This window comes from Bubalus kerabau, chromosome 9 (assembly GCF_029407905.1).
Source record: "Bubalus kerabau isolate K-KA32 ecotype Philippines breed swamp buffalo chromosome 9, PCC_UOA_SB_1v2, whole genome shotgun sequence".
Lineage (NCBI taxonomy): Eukaryota > Metazoa > Chordata > Mammalia > Artiodactyla > Bovidae > Bubalus > Bubalus kerabau.
In genome coordinates, this window is record NC_073632.1 from 23,333,493 (window position 1) to 23,355,054 (window position 21,562).

Consider the following 21,562-nt stretch of genomic DNA (forward strand, 5'->3'; position numbering starts at 1 on the left):
TCTGCCTTGTCATTATTTTTTTTTAACTTATTGTATTTGAGGTCTGCTTTTTCCAGGCTTCAAGTTTGAATTCTTTCTTCCTTTTTTGGTTTCTGCCCTCCTAAGTTTGGTCCAGGGGTTTGTGTAAGCTTTGTATAGGGTGAGATTTATGCTGAGGTTTTGTTTGTTTGTTTGTTTGTTTCTTTTTCCTCTGATGGACAAGGCAAAGTGATATGGTAATCCTGTATGCTGATGATTGGGTTTGTATTTTTGTTCTGTTTGTTGTTCAGATGAGGCATCCTGCACAGGGTACTACTTGTGGTTGGGTGATGCTGGGCCTTGTATTCAAGTGGTTTCCTTTGTGTGAGTTCTCACTATTTGATACTCCCATGGACGGAGGAGCCTGGTAGGCTGCAGTTCATGGGGTCGCTTAGGAGTCGGACACAACTGAGCAACTTCACTTTCACTTTTTACTTTCATGCATTGGAGAAGGAAATGCAACCCACTCCAGTGTTCTTGCCTGGAGAATCCCAGGGATGGGGGAGCCTGGTGGGCTGCCGTCTTTGGGGTCGCACAGAGTCGGACACAACTGAAGTGACTTAGCAGCAGCAACAGCAGGGTTAGTTCTCTTGTAGTTTAGGGTCTTGGAGTCAGTGTTCCCACTCCAAAGGCTCAGGGCTTGATCTCTGGTCAGGAATGAAGATTCCACAAGTGGTTTGTTATGACATTAAGTGAGATTAAAACAAATATCCAAAAATGAGAAAGCAAAGATGAACCCCAGACAAATGGCAGTTACAAAATTGGGCAAATAATAATTTTAAAAAATGGAACATACACATATACATATACACCCATGAGCAAAGACAAAACAGTCCAGGAAAAATAAAGTATAGTAGATTGACTCAGTGAACAAAGGAAATCAAAAATTATATTTACCAGTTAAGAACAAAACTAACTAAAGCAGAAACTGGAAAACAAAACTAACGCAAGGTTGCAAGTGGGGAATAAAGCTATGAAAACAAAACTAACAAATGTGTTGAGAGGAAAGGAAGGAAAGAAAAGAAAGAAAGAATAGATATGCAAAGTTAAATAGAGGTAGATGAAGATTTATATACATTAAACATTAACTGCGAGGGGGAAAGAACAGTAGGAAAGGCAAACAAAGGAATAAATGTAGAAAATATATAATAGGTTTAAAAAAATTAAAAATTGTAAAAAAGAGAAAAGAAAAAAAGTAAAGAAAGAAAAAGGAACAAAAAAAGGAAAACTCCACAGAACTGCAGAAATCCAGTGTAGAGGCACAGGTTTATAACAACAATAAAAAGTGTGACTGAATAAACACATAGACATATCCACCCATAAGCAAAATCAAAGCATTCCAACAAAAATAAAGTACAATAGACTGACCTGGTGAACAAAGGAAACCAAAAATTGTATCTACCAGAACAAAATTAACTGAAGCACAAACTGGAAAACAAAACTAAAGCAAGGTGCCAACTGGGGAATAAAACAATGAAAATAAAATTAACAAATATGTTGAGATGTAAGGAAAGAAGGAATAGATATACAAAGTTAAATAAAGGTAAATAAAGAAGATTTATGTACATTAAGGATTAATTGAAAAGGGAAAAGAACAGTAGGAGAAGCAAAGGGATAAATGTAGGAAAAATAATAGGTTTAAAAAATTAAAAAGTAATATTAAAAAATTAGGAAAAAAAAAAAAAAGGAAAACTCCACAAAACTGAAAAAGCCCAGTGTAGAGGCAGAGGTTTATAACAATAATAAAAAATGTAATTGAGGAAAAAAAGAAAAGCTCAAAAGCTTAATTAGGTTTCATAGTGCCAATAAAATCGACAACTGCAACAGAGGGCGGGGAAGGGGGAAAAAAGAAAAAAAATCCAAAAGAATCTACAGAATAAGTCAAACATAAGAATAATAAATGTTTTTCTTGGGTCACTGCTTTCAGAGTACTCTCCCTCGCTGGAAGTCACAGTCCACCTCACCTCTGTAGGATGCCCTCCAACACTGTGCTGATCTCTGAACCTGCTGTCGGGGCAGCTCAGATTCTAATCTGGTCCTACTCCTGTGCATTCTTGCTTCCAAAGTCTACAGCTGTCAGGACTAGTGCATTTTCTTTTGTGGGAGCTCTCAGTGGCCTTTTATATATTCCATAGACACAGAGTCTGCCTAGATGATTGTAAGGATTTAATCTGCAGCTTGTACAGCTAGTGGGAAGGTTTTAGGTCTTCTTCCTCAGCCACACTACACCCGGGTTTCAATTGTGGTTTTATTTCCATCTCTGCATGTGGGTCGTCCACTGGGGTTTGCTCCTGAGGCTGCCCTGGAGGACTTGGGTTTCCCCCGTGAGGGCCAGGTGTGGAGGTGGTGCAGCTGCTTGGGTCTCAGGGGTTCTGGCAGCACCAGGTACTCAGGGGAGTTGGAAGCTAGGGCAGCAGGAAATACAGTGCTCTAAAAGGGTATGGCAACCGGTATTGGCCAATATGCTCCAGTATTCTTGCCTGGAGAGCCCCACTCCCTGACAGAGAAGCCTGGCAGGCCACAGTATACAGGGTTACAGAGTCCAGACATGACTGAAGTGACCCTGTGCGCATAGATGCAAGACTTTTTTTGCCCATGGCAGCTCACCAGTGAGAGGTGAGGTGCAGCTGCTTGGCTTGTGGGGACCCTGGTGGCACCAAGTGTGCAGGGACATGGACTGCCTCCCTGGCAGGAGTTATGGTCCTCTCAGAGTCTTTTTTCGAGCCTTTTGTAGCTGGCAATCAGAAGGCCTCTGGCCAGTCTTTGTCTGTAGCTCTGCCCATTCATGCACTTAGAGGGCTCCCTTGCCTGGGGTCCTTCTCTGTTGTTCGGGATGTCAAGCACATAGAGGGGCCCCCATGACTGGGATCCTACTCAGTATATCCTTGTGTCGGGCACTTAAAAGGGCTCCCTGGCTGGGGTCCTACTCTGTAGTGCCTCAGGTATTTGATGGGCCCGCCTCTCTGTTCAGCTGCTAATGCTGGCGTGTGGAGAGAGAGGCTGTGGTGATGGGTCCACCCCCCACGCGTGACTCAGCAGTATCGCCTTGCTTCCATGGCTGCCTGGCTTTCCTCCACTGGCATTTCCCACCACATTCTCCTCCCTCACATCCCCTTGGTCTGTCTCTCTGCAGTCAACAGCAGCTCTTGCCCTGGGATTGCTCCACAATCCCTAAACTCCAGCTTCCAGCTGCTGCCCCTTCCAGGGGACCTGCATCCCTGTCCAGGGTATGTATGGCTGTGGCAAGGACTGTCTGATTCTCATTCCATTTAGGCTGCCACAGATCAGCTGTTTCACTCTCAGCCTTAAATGTTTCTCCTCTGACTCAGACAATTGCCCTGATGTGGGGATTGGACCCCTGCTTCAGTTCCCCCACCCGCCGAGGGCAGGTACAGCCGTACTAACACTCCTGTGTTTCCCCCTAGTTCCTTCTTCCTACCGGGTTTTGCGTGGTTCTATATATTCTTTTCTACTGGTCAGGTACTCCAGGCCACTCTCAGCTGGTGTTCTGCGTGCACTTCTGTGTCTGAAACTATGTTCCTGATGTATCCGTAGAGAGAGATGTACTCCACGTCCACCTACTCCTCTGCCATCTTGTTCCTAATTCCTGTCTTTTAGAGTCTGTCCCATTTAACAGTTCTATCTTCTGCATTTAAGCAGCTTACATTTTATAGTTATTTTGGACAGGCAGTAAATTCAAAACATATGAATGTAAGGAACATAAATACGTGTTGTTGGTGAAGTTTTGCTGGAAAGCTTTTGAATCCATATCTGTAAGTAGTTTTGAAAACCTAAGCTTACAAAAGCTTCTGTAGTTGTACTTCATTTTGAATATAGAGGTCATCTGGGAGAGGAAAGTTGCTGGCTCTTTGGCCTCTGTCCTAGCTTACAGCCCGGATGGTTATTACGTTAGTCATTTTCTTTATAGAGTTGTTCTCTAAACTGTGTTGAGTATATGATGTTGCTTTCTAATAAATTGTCAGATGTAAAATAAAATTCATTTACTCTCTGTATAGCTTTTGAGAGAAAACAGTGAAATCATGTTCTTTGTTTCTGACCAGCCCTCAAAATTTGTGATCAGTAAGTTTAAAGTGTTGTGTTTTTACCCTGTCATATTTGAAATTTTTGAAATAGATTTAATTGAAGCAAAATTAGTGGGAATATTGGATATTTTGGATGAAGAAAATCGCCTTCCCCAGCCAAGCGATCAACACTTCACATCTGCAGTTCACCAGAAGCACAAGGACCATTTCCGACTCTCTGTGAGTTTGTCATTTCAAAACTGAGGCTCTGGTTGGAAGAGAAACTTTCAGAAAGATGTGCTAGATGTTAGCTATTAGATAATTAGACTCCTAAGTTATGTAAGGCTTTGAGCAACTATGTACATCTTCTATAATTAATCCAGCACTGTGTCTTCTATAGATGACCATTAATTTATATCTGTATATCTTTGCTGCTGCTGATCTATCCAATCAAGGCCTTTTTGGCTGGATATAAAATATATTTCTCCTATATAAGATGTACAAAAAGATTTATGTACATTTTTTTGTACATTTATGTACTCTTTTTATGTTCTCCCTTCTGGATGAAGTGGCCATCAGCTGCTCTGTTAGGTATTGTGTGAAGTGGATCACTTCCCAGGGGTGTTAGGACCTAGAGTCACATGCAGCCACCTGTCGGCACGTTTGTAAAACCAGCAAAGCTTGTGGCTAAGAGTCTGACTGGTAGAAGCAATTCATTTAATGATCAGTAATTTCATTTGATGCTCTTTCCTTATGAGTTTTGAATGGAAATTGTACTCAGAGAGGGTCATAGAAGCTGAAGCAACAGAAGAATTAGCTGAAGGGTAAAACAGACACAGAGAGAGACAAAAAGAGACACAGAGAGAAATAAATGAGAAGTGCTCTTCCAAAAAGTGTCAGAAGACCTGGTTCTCTAGACTGCTGTTGTGTCATAGAGCTGTGCTTGAATCCCCGCCAGTGGTGGTGATCAGTAGGGCCATTCTCCATAAGGCCGGAGTGTGCATCTCGAGGTGTTTTCTTTGTTTAGGTAGCTCTGTGTTCATCTTTACACTCAACCTACATCCTCTGACATAATCCAAACACAACTCCGTCCTTGTGCCCAGAATGAGCAGAGTAGCACAGAGAAATGTGGATGTTAATTTCACCCATGTAGGTAGGTGCTACCTCATCTTAGAACAACAAAGACAGGAAGGAAGGAAGATGGAAGAGAAAAGAAAAGCTGTTCAGAGTTGCAGTTTCCTCCTATACTGTTACAGTTTTGAGACTGGGGCATAATATAACAGTCATTGCTTTGATGGGTCCAGGAGGTCAAGTGAATGAAAGCAGATATTCTTGTTTCTATACATCATAACACAAGCAGGTTGAAGGCATTTACTGAAAAAGCTGATGTAATTATGCTAACCTTCTCTGGAGACTGCATCCCATAGCCACCTGTTTCATTGACTTGCAGTTCTTCTATGTCCTTAAATAAATCTTGGGATGTGAAGGCTGCCTCTGTTCACTTCAGTGGAGATAGAAATAAAACAGCGTGGGTCCCCAGGAAAACTTCCACTAAGATTGAAGACGTGTATCCAGTCCTGTGTATTCACTGCTCTCTATGAGAACCAGTCTGGATGCACAGTCACTTTTGCCAAGAGGACTGACTGCTGGTCAACAAATTGTGACCAAGGTTTCTGAGACATAGTGTTCCAAGGACAGCCAACAAAAGCATCAGGAATGGGTTTTGGTCACTTTCCTCAAAACAACAAGAGCACAGCAGTAAATTCTAATTTGTACGGTTCACTACTTTTGTTGTGTTTCTTTGAAAATATAAATAATGATAATCCCTTTATTGAATTGCTTGCCATGTGCCAGGTGCATTCTAAGCATTTTGTTTGAATTACTTTATTTAATCCTCATAATGGGCTTCACGGGTGGCTCAGATGGTAAAGAATCTGCCTGCAATGTGGGAGACCTGGGTTCAGTCCCTGGGTTGGAAAGATCCCCTGGAGGAGGGCATGGCAGCCCACTCCAGTGTTCTTGCCTGGAGAATCCCCATGGACAGAGGAGCCTGGCGGGCTACAGTCCGTAGGGTCACAGAGAGTCAGACACGACTGAGTGACTAAGCTCACAGTAATCCTTTGCCCTTGCTCCTGCTTGCTTCCCCATGCTAGAGATGACGGGATGGGCATGGAGAGGGCAGGCGACCTCCTTTCCTAGAATAGAGAGAAAGGGTTGGATTTGGGCATCAGGCTGGCGTCTTGATCCCAGGGCCACCCTCTGACTCGTGCTGTTTGCTGCCACGCAGAGGGGAGGCTCTGTGGTCTGCCAGCTCTCTCACCCAGCAGAAGCCTGGTGAGGTTATGGGGTCTTAGCCTTTTCATTTTTAAATGAGATCGTCTTTCTTAACCTTAGGCTATTTTGTGGGTCAGAGGTGATCTTTTATTTTGGAAACTTTTAGAAATGATACCAATATGAGATATTATAGTGATAGTACAACCAGAAAGTGATTTTGTTTTCTTCAAATAGATGTGGGCTCATTGTGTAAAAGTGTTAGGAGGTATGGCTAAAATCAGTAGGTGAGTCCCTGTGCCGATTTCAGGTGTTTCTGTAGAACAATGCTTCTCAACCTTGGTCACACCTAGGAATCACCTCATGTAAATGGTTTGGTGGTTTAAAAGTGCTCCAGATGACAATTCAGCAGCTACTACTTTAGACATAAACAGTTAACTTTATAAAATGCCTGCTGTGTTTTGCATGTGCTTCTAAATAATGTGGTTTTGTTTTGTTTTGGGTCTTATTCCTTTTTTTTTTTTCTTCCTAAGAAATTATGACCAAAAATATTTGCTAGATTTTATTGGTACATAAAGGCTTACTTAAGGAGCAATATGATTGTTTAAAGTATGAAAACTCCCTTTTTGATTTTAAGTATTTCACATCCCAGATGTTTTCTAAAGGGAGTTATTAACACTGTATATTTTTGATAATTTAATGACTGACGTATGTGTTGATTTTCAGATTCCTAGAAAGTCTAAGCTGGCAGTTCACAGGAACATCCGAGATGACGAAGGCTTCATCGTCAGGCATTTTGCCGGGGCAGTGTGCTATGAAACAGTGAGTAGAACATTTACAGGGAGAAAACCATTCGATGTTAAAGCTGCACTGTACAATACCATAATGTCTGGCCACATCTGGCTTTTTAAAGTTAAGGAAAATTTAAAATTCAGTTCCTCAGGACCCCGGCCACATCTCGCGTGCTCGCTGTTCCTGTGGCTGGTGGTGGCTGTATTGGACAGCGCAGATGCAGAGCATTTCTGTTACCTCAGAGTGTTCTGGCGGACAGCACCGTGTTAAGGAATATTACCACAAGATGGACTGAACCATTCCTGTCTGCTTTGTTTTTCAGACTCAGTTTGTGGAAAAAAATAATGACGCCTTACATATGTCTCTTGAGTCCTTAATATGTGAATCCAGGGATAAATTTATCCGGGAATTATTTGAGTCATCCACAAATAACAACAAAGACACCAAACAAAAAGCAGGAAAACTTAGCTTCATCAGTGTGGGAAACAAGTTTAAGGTATTTATGGCAAATGTATTGCTAAAATTTTTTTTTTTTTACTCTTACTGCATTAAAAAATTGTGTTTTACACTATCCAGTGGATAATGAAGTTCACTCTGAGAAATCCCACGAGTGAGATTCAAAGAGCAGACCCTGAATTGTTGATGTTTGTATACAAAAGAACATAAAGTTGGCATAGTAACGGAACGTACAGAAATCTTGTAATTTTATGAGCGTGTTCCTCCTTGGTGCTTCACATGTTTGATTGCTTCTCCTAATGTTCTTGCTTCTGCTTACTGTCTGGGTGACCTTCAAACCTTCTCTTTCCCATGTGTTTTCTGTTTCCTTCCTCATTCAGCAGTTTTGTTTTAGCTGGAGTAGTCCAGCTCGAGATGGCTAGAGAGGCCTAGTTGAGTTGAGAGAGGAAAAGCAGGCACTGCCAGGGGCTTCAGGTAAATGATCACCTTCGTGGACTCCTCCTTAATAGAGCGGCTGCCGTGTTAAAGCCCGGCTCAGTTAATGGTTCAGTTTGCAGTTCATTTTTAATGTGTTCTCATAGTGCATTTTGGGTGTGCATATTACACTAAAATTTGATTAAAGCTTTTAATAACTTCGATAAAAGATAAATACTTGGTGTGGCAAACCCTTCATATTGTTTAACACTGAAGAACACTTCATTTGTTTCACTGATTTTGGATCAGGAATTTATTTATTCCTTGAGGTCTGACAGGGAATTGTCACATGATGCACCTAAGAAATGGAACACTCCTGTTTGGTTCTAACTGTTGAGTATTTTGCCTATAAAAAGATAATTTGAAAACTTTGTATCACTTTTAATGAATAAATGATAATGAATAGATAAAATAAATAGAATTAATTTCTCTGTTATACATTTCCACAGTCTTGTTCCATTTATAAGAAAACCGCATATGCCTTTCATTTTGTGTACTCCAAATATTAAAAAATGATTTAATTAGGAACAGTATTTAATTAAGACTCAGAATACTAGGATACTGATAATGTAAGCTTCCTGAAATCCACTGTGGGCTGAAATTGGCTCTAAATAACTAACTTGATAAAATCATGGTTATAAAACAAAAGCTGAAGCATAGACATAAGAGAAAGCTTGTCACATATTTTTCAGGTAACTGAATAAAAGGTCTTAAACTCTTGTTAATTAATTATGAGCCTCTTCTCTTGAGTATTCTTTCTCTTATTTAGATATTCTTAAATTCTTACATAAACATGTGCTGACAGATTGGTTTAAAATAGTACAGTAGCCTGTATGAAATGGAGATCATTTATTAAGTATTTTCCTACATGATATATTAGTATTGCTGGCAAGAACACACTTGAAATTTTAGACAGTTTATATAAATACAATAAAAAACATTCTTAAAATTCTTTGGACTAAGGTAGTTTATGTTAAGACTAAGTGCTTAAAATTGCTTAAATGCAATAGGATGCATTTTGCACGTCAGACTACTTGAAAACTGTAACTAAAAGCTGTAACATTATTAATAATAAAATTTCAAAATGTTCTGTTGTGATGCTTTGAAATGAAATAATAGTAATTCTTATTTTTAAGTATAGTAGAACAGTTTATTAAATTAAATTCAGGTTATGTGTGGCAATAAAACAAAACAGGCTAGCGTTTACATTACTGAGCATCACTGAGAACCAGAGGCTTTCCAATGAAATGTGACGTTTTCAGGTTATTGATACAGAACTCATTTACTATTAGTGTTTTAGTAAAAGTTTTTTTTTTTATGAAAATCTTATTCTTTTATTATATACAGGAACAATTGTATGTTTTAAAATAAAATACAAATAAAGCATGAGTTGCATAAGGCTGTTATGCCATGTGGTCTTTGACCACTGGTCTTTGGTAATGGACATTCTTCCCTCTTCTCTCAGATACTGTAGTTCATTTTTGCTGCTTCTGTTCTTCATTCTCACTTTATCTCCATTTTTGGGGAGAGTAGTGTGCTATGGATTAGGAACCATGGGCCTTGTGGCAGTCATTTTCTTTCCAAATTAGCGGCTCTTACAGTTGGTTTTCATTTGTGTGCTGGTCCAGACTGGTTAAGGTTGTCAAAACTGTGGCAACCAGTTAAGTGGGTGTATTCTTTTAATCTAAATTCATTCTGTTTTTATAACTTAAGCCTATAATGTCTGAAGTGTGCTCGAGCATCGTGCTTAAGAGAATGAACCTTGGTGTTAGGCCTTTGTTAGAATCTTGGTTTTGCCTTTACTAGCTCCATGATCTTGGCAGATAATTTATGTCTCTGGGCCTCAATGCTTTCACCTGTAAAATGAGACTAATAGATCCCTACTTAGAGTTGTGCAGATTAAACTAGATAGTACCTGTGAAAAGCTTTGAGCAGTGTCTGACTCATAGAATGCATTCAGTAAAGTATACCTATTATTATTACTAAATATAGTTATAAGTAGATATGTTAATTTATCTTTTGTTAAGTAGTACAATAAGCATCCCAGTATAAAATCAATATAACAATTTTACACAATTTACTTTGCAGAGAAGTAAAGCAAATACATGATTTTAACGTACTGAGCCAGAGTAAATTATAATCACTTAATATTATTTTAAAAAGGAAAGCACAGTAACTACTTATAGTGTCCATTGTGAATTTTACTTTGAGAAAATTGTCCTAGCCTTTAAAAATAATTGAAATGAGAGATTTTTAAACAGTAAAGAGGCTTTCAACAGGTAGGCAGGTTGGTTTCATTTATGATAGGTGTTACATAAAACAGTTCTAATATATAGCATGAGTGGGTATTTTAAACATACCCTCCTTCTTAATGGAGTGTGACACAAGCTACACCCAGCGTGCTACGTGTTCATGTTCTGCTCCATCCATTCCGTTTTGAATGCATCACACCTGCATTTTCATTTACTTCTTTCATTGCTTGTATCCTTTTTCCTCATTCACCCCACCTCCAAGCGTGCATGTATGTTTTCTAGTATTGCTAATTTTCAGTCTTTTAATTACACAAGTTCCGTATATTTAAGTTACTGTCCTTGGTGTTATGTATTAGCCATACATTTTTGCATGTTACTGTCTGTTAAAGAGATTGTGTAGAGCTGTTAAATTGTAACATGTTGTAGATGAGCATTATTGCATGTTGAAGAGCTAATTTTTACTTATGGTGTTGTGTACTTCTGCTTTCTGAAATAATGAAATGATTTCTTCTACAGACACAGTTAAATTTGCTTCTGGATAAACTTCGAAGTACAGTGAGTATACTTTAAAAAAAAAACAGGGTTTTTAAATGGTCTTCTTAAACTATTATTAGTAATTATTAAAATAAGCACAGTAAACTTGGAATAATTAAAAATTTATTAAAAAAATTTCCTCATTGAAAGAAAATCAGTTTTTAAAATGGTTATCATTTTGGTTAGGTTTGTTCTGAAGACAAGTCAAATGTATGTGTGCAGTCAAATTGTTGTAAACATAAAGAATTCTCTGAATGTTACTAAGATTATCCTGTAACTTCAGGAGAGTGAAAACAATTAGTTATAATAGAGAAGGAAGATGTATTTTTTAGGATTAAAGACAGTGCATGTAATTCATTTTCATTTTATTTCTCTGGTGGTAACATTCAGTGTTACATGACAGCATGATGTGACAGTGTTGATATGGAAAAAATGGACGTAGTATTTTTATGCCATATAATAGAGGCAGTAGTTCCCCAGAGACTTCTTTAAAAACTTGACATTTTAATTCCCTCTGTTTGTTTAAAGAAAATTCACCATAGAAAGAAATTTGATATGTGGCTTATGTTAATGAAGCATGACTTCAGGAGATTATTTTTTTTAACAAATCCACAGAACTTAACTAAATACTCTTCATTTTCAAGTAGTCATTTTGAAAAGCCAAATATTTATTCTCTGTGCTATTATTGCTTAATTTATTGTTACACTTGCTTTTGAAACCATTAAGAAATTCTCTTAAATATCTTCATTGTTTGCAAATATTTATCTCTTAAGGATAAAAATTCTTTGAAAATTAAACCTGATGAGGTATTTTATTTTTATCACCCAAATATGATGCTACTGTTAAATGATTATGTTATAGTTGTGTTTTCTTTTTAAAGGCTTTTCTAAAAAGTATCTAAAAGCATTTGCAGTGAGCATCATTGTTGATATAACTGTTGAGCTTTGCAGGTGTGACTACTTGGAAGAGAAGCCCTTACTTGGATGTTCAGTGTATCAGCTTCAGTCCCCAACAGTCTCACTGTGTCCATGTCAGTGTTCTCTCTGCCTCGTTCAGCATAATCTGGTCACTGACTCCAAACGAATGCCTTTAAGGTTTTTAAAATACATACCATTGAACAAAACTTTAAGATGTACAATAGTGCAGCTCAGGGACCTACTGTATGTTTCTAAAGTAGAACGATGAGAAAAGTTGATTTTTTTTTTTATTACTTTGCCCTAAATTTTAAGAGGCATAATTTTATTTGCTCATCTTGTCATAGGGCAGTTTTCTTAGCACAGCAGCATAGCACATAAATACATAAAAATGTGGACTATAATCACATGTATGCCATCCTATGAAATATATTGTTTAAATATATTGACATATTTATTATGAAAGACTTTTCTTTTTACAATAACACAATTTTTGGCACTCAAATATAAAACAGTATTTTTCTGACATTATTACTATATAAATGCTTTACATTGTAAAAGTATGCTAGTTGTTTTAAGTTCCTTAGTGATTATTTTAAGAGAAGCTCATAACTTAATGATAATATGCTCTGAAAGTTGCTAGAATTCTTAGAAAAAGAAGAATGCTGCATGTATTATGTTTTAAAGTACCTTTATTCTTCTAGGGAGCAAGCTTTATTCGCTGTATCAAGCCTAATTTAAAGATGACAAGCCATGACTTTGAAGGAGCTCAAATTCTGTCTCAGCTTCAGTGTTCAGGTATTTCTCTATTTTATAATCTATGTTGGAGTGTATCAAGAGTCTTACTTAGTTCAAATACAATTTAATATATCCAGTGTATTCAAATAATTCACAACTATCTTGATTATTTTTAAGCACAATAAGACTTTTATATTCCTTTATTTATAAGAAAAGAAAGGTGGACAAATTATTTGAACAATATTGGTGTATAGTATTATTTTACAATAATCTTTTACCTCATTGAAGTATAATTTATAAAAGCTTTTCAACTGTGGAGAACAGTATGAAGATTCTTTTAAAAACTAGGAATAAAACTGTCATATGACCCAGCATTCCCACTACTGGGAGTATACCCTGAGAAAACCATAATTGAAAAAATATTCGTACTCCAGTGTTCATAGTAGTTATGTGTGTGTGTGCTCACTTGTGTCAAACTCCTTGCAACCCCATGGATGGTAGCCCACCAGCCTCCTCTGTCCCTGGAATTTTCCTGGCAAGAAAACTGGAGTGGGTTGCCATTTTCTACTCCAGGGGATCTTCCTGACGTAGGGATTGAACACATGTCTCTTGCATTAGCAAGTAAGTTCTTTACCACTGTGCCACCTGAGAATTCCACCCCCTGGCCACCCCGCTCCCCGCAGTGTTCATAGCAGTACTCTTTACCATAGCCAGGACATGGAAGCAACCTAGATGTCCATTGACAGATGAATAGATAAAGAAGATGTGGTGCATACACACAATGGAATATAATTCAGCCATAAAAAAAAGAATGCATTTGAGTCAGTTCTAGTGAGTTGGATGAACCTAGAACCTGTTATACAGAGTGGAGTAAGTCAAAAAGAGAAAAACAAATATCATATGTTAACACATACATACGGAATCTAGAGAAATGGTATTAATGAACCTATTTGCAGGGAAGGAATGGAGACACAGATACAGAGAACAAGCTTGTGGACACAGCAGGGAAAGGAAAAATTGAGATGAATGGAGAAAGTAGCATTCACATATATACACCACCATGTATAAAATACATAGCTGGTGTAAAGTTACTGTTTAACACAGGGAGCCCATCCTGGCACTCTGTGATGACCTAGAGAGGTGGGAGGCTCAAGAGGGAGAAAAGGGGGTTGTTGTTCACTTGCTCAGTCATGTCCGACTTTTTGTTACCCCATGGACTGCAGCACACCAGGCTTCCCTGTTCTTACCCATCTCCTAGAGTTTGCTCAAACTCATGTCCATTGAGTTGGTGATGCCATCCAGCCATCTCATCCTCTGTTGCCCTCTTCTCTTCCTGCCTTCAGTCTTTCCCAGCATCAGGGTCTTTTCTAATGAGTCAGCTCTTCACATCAGGTGGCCAAAGTATTGGAACTACAGAATCAGTCCTTCCAATGAATATTCACGGTTGATTTCCTTTAGAATGAACTGGTTTGATCACCTTGCTGTCCAAAGGACTCTCAAGAGTTTTCTCCAGCACCACAATTTGAAAGCATCAATTCTTAAGTGCTCAACCTTCTTTATGGTCCAGTTCTCACATCTGTACATGACTACTGGAAAAACCATAGCTTTGACTATACGGACCTTTGTCAGCAAACTGATGTCTGCTTTTTAATATGCTGTCTAGTTTTGTCATAGGTTTTCTTCCAAGGAACAAGCATCTTTAAATTTCATGGCTGTAGTCACCATCTGCAGTGATTTTGCAGTCTAAGAAAATAAACTTTGTCACTGTTTCCATTTTTTCCCCATTTTTTGCCATGAAGTGATGCGACCAGATGCCATGATCTTAGTTTTCTGAATGTTGAGTTTTAAGCCAGCTTTTTCATTCTCCTCTTTCACTTTCATCAAGAGGCTCTTTAGTTCTTTTACACTTTCTGCCATAAAGGTGGTATCATCTGCATATCTGAGGTTATTGATATATCTCTCAGCAATCTTGCTTCCAGCTTGAGCTTCATCCAGCCTGGCATTTTGAATGATGTACTTTGTGTGTAAGTTAAACAAGCAGGCTGACAATATACAGCCTTGACATACTCCTTTCCCAATTTTGAACCAGTCTGTTGTTTCATGTCTGAAGGGGATATATGTATAGTTATGGCTGATTTGCATTATTGTATGGCAGAAACCAACAGGACATAGTGAAGCAATTTTCCTCCAATTAAAAAATAAAAAATAATTCAGAAAACAAAAAAAACTCTTAAGCTGCGAATCCAGATCTCCTCTGTGGGTGCTCTCTGTGGCTTTCTTTCCATGGCCTTCTCAGTCCCACAGCAGTTCATTCCCCATGTAACTGGGTCAGGTTTTGTTGTCCTCGCTTCTCACTCTACTACTTATTAAAAACAAGCAACACAGTGCCCTTAAGAAAGGACAGACATGGCCAGGTGGGGGGTAGAGAGTGATGGTTTAACTAAGTGCAGAAAAGTCCCACGGGAGCCAAGGGAAGTGTGCTTTCAATTTTTTTTTTTTTTTTTAACAAGTAGTAGAGTGAGAAGCAAGGACACCAAAACCTGACCCAGTCATGTAGGTCAGGGGCCTGGGACTGTTTTCTTTATCCTGTGCCCATCCTCTGTCCTTCTCATACCACCCCTGCCTCTTCCAGGGCACAGCCTTTCCCTTCCTATAGATTCAGGCTTGGGACACTTCCTGAAACTCTCTTGCCAACCTGACTCCATTTCTTGCTCCTCTTGGCGGCCGATTTATTAGAAAGCTGAGGTCGCTTTAGCTATGGAGTGCCTTGTTTATATGGGCTCCTTTCAGAACCCTGTACCTGATATTATATTCTTTGTAATTTATAATTTCGTAGTTATTTCCTAAAGAGCCCTCCCCCAATTATATAAGCTTCAGTTCAGTTCAGTTCAGTTCAGTCACTCAGTCGTATCCGACTCTCTGCGACCCCATTGACTGCAGCACACCAGGCCTCTGTGTTCACTGCCAACTCCCGGAGCTTGCTGAAACTCATGTCCATTGAGTCAGTGATGCTGTCCAAGCATCTCATCCTTTGTCGTCCCCTTCTCCTGCCTTCAATCTTTCCTAGCATCAGGGTCTTTTCAAATGAGTCAGTTCTTCACATCAGGTAGCCAAAATATTGGAGTTTCAGCTTCAGCATCAGTCCTTCCAATGAATATTCAGGACTCAATTCCTTTAGGGTGGACTGGTTGGATCTCCTTTCAGTCCAAGGGACTCTCCAACACCACAGTTCAAAAGCATCAATTCTTCGGCTTTCAGCTGCGTCTACCCCGACCCCTCTCATAAAACCTTAGCTGTCGATGAATGGTTTTCTCCTCATCTGCATGGAGAAGGTGGGCAAGGCAGATTGGCGCTGTTGTAAACTCATGATCACTAACCTTCAAAGGGTTCTCATACCCACCCACCGAGTTTCCCTGGCCAGCAGGTTTTGTTTCTCCCCAGAGGCCAGTCTGATTCACCCTGCCCTGAGCCTCTGCCAACAGGCAGCCTCACCTCTTTTTACTCAAAAGCTGAATGCCTTACCTGTGTGCCGCCAAATATCTTTACCTGCATACCTTCCCTCCTGATGGAAAGTAGAAAGTGCCTCTCTTCCTCATTGAGACTGTAGTGTTTTGGATTCATCCCTCCCTGCCTTCTCAGGAACCTTGAGTACTGACGACCTGTACTGAAGCTCTGAGACGGCCTCTCCCTCTGAACCTCGTCTTTCCCTCTCACCAGCATTTCCTTCCTGCTCCCTCCCCATCTGGCCTTACTTTCTGTTCTCCAGGTTTTGCTTTTCTCTCCAAGAATATTCTCTTCTCGCTTTCTCAGTTTCCTGCCTTCCACTCACTCTTGAGCCCAGGAGAAATCAGCTTTCACCAGGATGATTCTGGGTAGGATCTCTGGTGACTCTCCTGATCCTGAATAAGGCGTTTCGTTGCAGACCTCATCTTCACATAGGTCCAGAATTACTGCCTTACAACTCAAGTCTGAGCATGCCTTTTTATTGCTTGACATGCTGCAGTGCTTATGACTCTGGTTGGGGTAAAGAGCAGAATTCTCGGCAGCTTATGAAACCCCCTGTGATCTGGCCCGTGGGCCCGTTTGCCTCTGTTTTCTCTCTCTCCTCTCTGCTCTCCAGTCACTCTGGCCTTTGTTTTAGTTTCTTAAATGCCCTGTGTTCCCTCCGGTCTCAGGGCCTCTGCATCTGCTGCTTCCTCTGTTTGATAAACTCTCCTCTCCCCTTTGTCTTCATTGTTAACATCTGAGCTTGGTGGTCCTTTCCTCGTGAAAGCCTTTCTTGATGCCCCCAACAAGGAAGGGGGCCCGAGTAAAGGGCGCCAAGCACTTTCATTTCAAAGTGACAGATGTTATTTAATTTCTCCTTTCTCTAATCTGTAAACTCTTGAGGGCAGAAACCGTTCTGACTTGTATGCACGTTCCTGCTTCCTGGCAATGCAAAGCATATACTAGACTTAGTAAATATGAATGAAATACACAGACTAGGAAATAAAGATTTATTCTTGACTGATTTTAGCAAATACTAGAAAGTTAAATATGGCAACCCACTCGAGTATTCTTGCCAGAGAAATCCCATGGACTGAGGAGCCTGGTGGGCTGCAGCCCATGGGGTCGTGAGAGTTGGACACAACTTAGTGACCAAACCACGACCACCAGAAAGTTAAATAAATGATGTCTGTTTTATTCCTACATATGTATAGTTGTATTTTTGTAATGTTTTCTTCAGATCATTTTTGCTTGGAGTCTGCTTATTTTCTTCATTTAAATTTCTCTTTAGATTTGGTTAGCCTAACATAATACCATTTACTTCCTACTGAGCATCCAGTGTCCTGGCCAGTCAAGTGTGTTTAGATTTAGCTCTGTGCACTATGAGATTAGCAGAATGTGGGCTCACTGATGCTTTAGCTGGGATTCCTCTTTCAGTAAGCAGTTCATTTTAACAAGATATGTTGACAGTTTAATAGATGCCACCAATTCATAATGGTTTGATTTTTTTATAATACTAATTGCAGTAAAATGGCTTAGAATTGGTAATTGTATGACTAGGTAATTAGAAAAAGCAAAAACATTTACCAATAACTGGTAGAAATAAAAATAGTTGTGATGCTTTCTAAAATAAAGCCATCTAAGATTGGAATTCTCCTTTGCCTTTCCATTTCTATTTTTTTTCCAATTTAAGGAGAATAATTAATTTAGGACAGCTTTTACTAAAGGGACTGTCTTCTGATCAGCCAACCCCAGGGAAAGTAGGGGAAAGTAAGAGAAGGCAGGTCTTCCTTTAACTTGGGGGCTGTGCTCCCTGCATGGTGGCAGAGAGGGTTCTGAGGATGGCCAGCCGGGACTGCTCCAGGAGGTTCCTCACCAGACTCCCCCGAGGAAAAGCCGGGCATGGGAATCTCTAGAAGGAAGGGTACCTGGTTGGGTGATTTTTACATTTTTAAGCCTCAGAATATCTTTAGAGTAAATTAACTTCAAGTGTGGAGAAAGCAACCACAGACTTAGTAATTTGTTAAGCTCCATGAAATTCTTAATGAACTCCTGTGAGCCACTTCGTATGTTGTATGCAGTGGTAGGGCAAGCCAAGGGACTCAGACGACGCTCACGCTTCTACGGGTGCTTGTTTATTTGATATACATAGGCAACAATTCTGACAGTACCAGTTAAACCTTACTTTTATTTCTCCAGACAGAGCCAGAGCCTCAATCTAGTTGAAAGAAAAATTTCTTTCCATAAAAACAACTGCCTTTATGTGTTCCATTATATTAAATTTAATATTATATTTAATTCAGTATTAAACTTTATTTTATGATAATATATAACATGTTATATATTATAGTAGTATATATAAATTATATATTACATATATAATTATATTGAAAATTATAATAGTTATATATGTTCACTGTAACAAAAATTAAATGGTACAGAATAATATACATAAAAAGAAGTCTCACTTCAAAAAGGTGACCATTTAACTCTGTGCCTTCAACATATTTTTTATACTTTCTAGAGCTCTGCCCTATTATTTTTAATTAATATATCATATTCTTTCATATGGTTGTAGTATAATTTGATTAGTATTTAAGTTATTTCTGTGTTTTGTTTTACTAGTAATGACCCAGTGAATTTATAGATGTGTATCTATGTGTATCTTTGCCCATGTATGTGACAAGTTGTAGGATAGATTCATAGAAGTGAAAGATCGTCAAAGGGATAACTTATTAGCATTTAATATTAATAATATAAATACTTATTCCAAATTGCCATCTGAAACTCTTACACTGGTTTACTCTCCCACTAAGAATGTACATGTGTGTCTTCCTACATTGTCATCATCCCTGAGTATTATTGGGGTTTTACCCTTTTGCCAGTCAGATTAAAATTCAATCTGATTGCCTAGAGAAACTCTCTTTCCAGTGAGATTATTTTAAAATAAAAACCTACCCATTTAAGAATACTTTATAATTTTATTTTGCTAATTTAAATTTTTTACCAGCAGAAATTTATTTTGGTTATAAGGAGTGAGGTACAGATCTTATGTTATTTTTGTTTTCCTTATGTCTAACCATTTGTCCTAACCCTTTTTATTGAATAATCTTATTTTCTTCATCGATTTAAATAGTCCTGTAGACTGAAATCCAGGTCTTTTTATAAACAAAAGTCCTGGTATTATCAATAGTTGACCCTTTTCTTATGCTGTTCCTGCCATGAAGAGCTCACACTGACTCAAGGCTCAAATTAGTCATTTACTAAAGTTATACTGAATGTCGATAGTCATCCTGTAGACTCTTTACTCCAGTAGACTAGACTAGCTCCTTTGAGAGGTGAATGAAATGGGGGTCTTTAGAGTGACATAGTCTTCTGTCTTCTCCATTTGCTTTAAGCGCTGGTGAGAACCAGGAAATATGTTTGACTTTGTCTTGGTATCTCTTAATCTTACTCCAGAAGTAATCTCAGAACTTAGAAAGTAGCCAAATGCAGGTCTTTGCCTTATATACTGTGACACAAAGGTTTCCAGCAGAAAAAATAGATACAAACTACATTTGAATTTTCAAGAGACCAGTAGTTTATCTCTAGAAAATATAGTCAAGCTAGTTTTGCTTTATTTTCATTTTCTTGCAACTTATTTTATTTCTAATATTATGCCTTACACACAGGGACACAATGAACATCACTTGTAGATATCTTCATTTATTTCTGTTGGAGAAATCTGTGTCTTCACTAAAATAGAAAATATGCATGTGTTTAAGTTTGACAGATTCTATAGCACTGCTCTCAAAATCCCGAAGCATCTTTTATTTCCAGAAATAGTGTATTAAAAAGTAATTTTCCCCCACAGTCTTAGCAGCACTAAATATTATCAACATTGAATATATTAAAAAAAGCTAGAGATGAAATTTGGTTGCAGTAGTTTTTAGGTGGTGGATAAATTGGGAACATAAGCATGATGTAAGTATGATATTTTCTATGTAATATTTCATTGTGGATAATTTCTGTAAATTACCACTTTTAATTTGTAAAATTCTTTGATCATTTGCAAATTACCTTTGGACTTCTGTATGGTGATTGGCAGTAAAACTTGTGTTTGTTTATGAATCTAGGTATGGTGTCTGTCTTGGACTTGATGCAAGGTGGTTTCCCATCACGAGCTTCATTTCACGAACTCTACAACATGTATAAAAAGTATATGCCAGATAAACTTGCAAGATTAGATCCAAGACTATTTTGTAAGGTACAAATACTACCTAAATTGAGATTTATTAGCTATAAACTCATTCTTATTAATCCCTAATTGGCACTTAACTTTTATTTTTCAGGCTCTTTTTAAAGCTTTGGGCTTAAATGAAGTTGACTACAAGTTTGGGTTAACTAAAGTATTTTTTAGACCTGGCAAGGTAAATGCATTTTTATTTTAAACTGTAACATAATTAGTATGGACAGTTGGAGTCAGTGAATATTTTTAAGTGTTTAGTGATTTATATTATTCTTAAATTAGATAATCACTTAGAGCATGCATATATATATGGGACAGACATACACAAAATTTTCCCACTGGTGAGAAGTTTCCAATGTATAGCACTCTATAGAGTTTTTGGTTTTTTTTCCTCTAGCTTTGGAGGTATTGAAATCAGAGGATTGTTTAGTTGAATTTTTACTTAAAATAAGGGTTAACCAGGAATACTTCTATTTTAAACAAGTTGAAAGGTTTTCTAAAACATTGATTCGGTCTTCAGTAATTAAAAGTTTCACAGTACTTTTGAGTGTTCATTGTGAGAATGAGATCTGTTAGAGCATGATAGATGTATTGCATGTAGAAAATTAGACTGGAGTCTGTGCTGACTTCTGTCAAATCATAGAAGGGATGGCTGTATGCGTGCTTTTGTACTAATACAGTTTTCTTAGGCTACCCATAGTTTTAGTATTTATAGATTCTTGCACTGGTCTTGTACTATGATACAGAATTGAGTTATGGAAGATTTCATGACTTAATACATATGAGGCAGAAATACTTACTTCCCATTCACAGTCTGTTCATAGTATTTTCACCACTCTTGACTTCTTTAATATTGATTGAATATTGCTTTCTCGTAATTTTAAACACAAGTATTATTATGTAATAGACAACTATACTTGTTTGACTTAGCAAAATCATTCGTAAATATCTCTAGTGCCTTGAAGGCTAAATTAATCAGATAAATAAATCTGACTTCACATTTTGAGGCATGAGATGAAATCTGTGTAATGCATTACCAATGTATGCCCTTTCCTGTGAATATTTTTACTGCGTAAAACCTGTATCATCTCTTATCATAAATGGAAGCAAGTTAAAAGAAAATGAATATATAAGTATTCATAGTTGGCTTAGCTGCAGTCATACATATTTATCAGAAACTCAACATTTCTTTTTTCAGATCTATAATAACTATTTTAGGGATTTATGGCTTGATAGAGAAAGCACTTGGTTTTATCTGCCTCCAGAAAAATTAATCAGTCAGAAGGACACAGTGCAGGCACAGGGCAAATTTTCAAAGATCTTTAATCTCTGTTACCTTTAATTTTGATTATAAGAAGCTGTTTTTTTGATAGGTG

The 21,562-nt window shown here is 38.1% G+C and overlaps 1 protein-coding gene across 4 annotated transcripts in view; it reads left to right on the top strand.

Annotated features, from left to right (window-relative positions):
• The window catches only part of MYO6 (myosin VI), a 153,170-nt gene that overhangs the window by 104,263 nt on the left and 27,345 nt on the right, over positions 1-21,562 (top strand). For 3 of the 4 annotated variants that reach the window (XM_055534836.1, XM_055534837.1, XM_055534835.1), the window contains exons 16-22: positions 4,153-4,280; positions 7,038-7,133; positions 7,426-7,599; positions 10,802-10,840; positions 12,439-12,532; positions 20,074-20,204; positions 20,290-20,367. In XM_055534836.1, the coding sequence (XP_055390811.1) occupies positions 4,153-4,280; positions 7,038-7,133; positions 7,426-7,599; positions 10,802-10,840; positions 12,439-12,532; positions 20,074-20,204; positions 20,290-20,367 (740 nt within the window). Of the gene's footprint in view, positions 1-4,152; positions 4,281-7,037; positions 7,134-7,425; positions 7,600-7,939; positions 8,053-10,801; positions 10,841-12,438; positions 12,533-20,073; positions 20,205-20,289; positions 20,368-21,562 lie in introns of those variants that run through there. The other variant, XM_055534838.1, reaches the window with a different exon arrangement.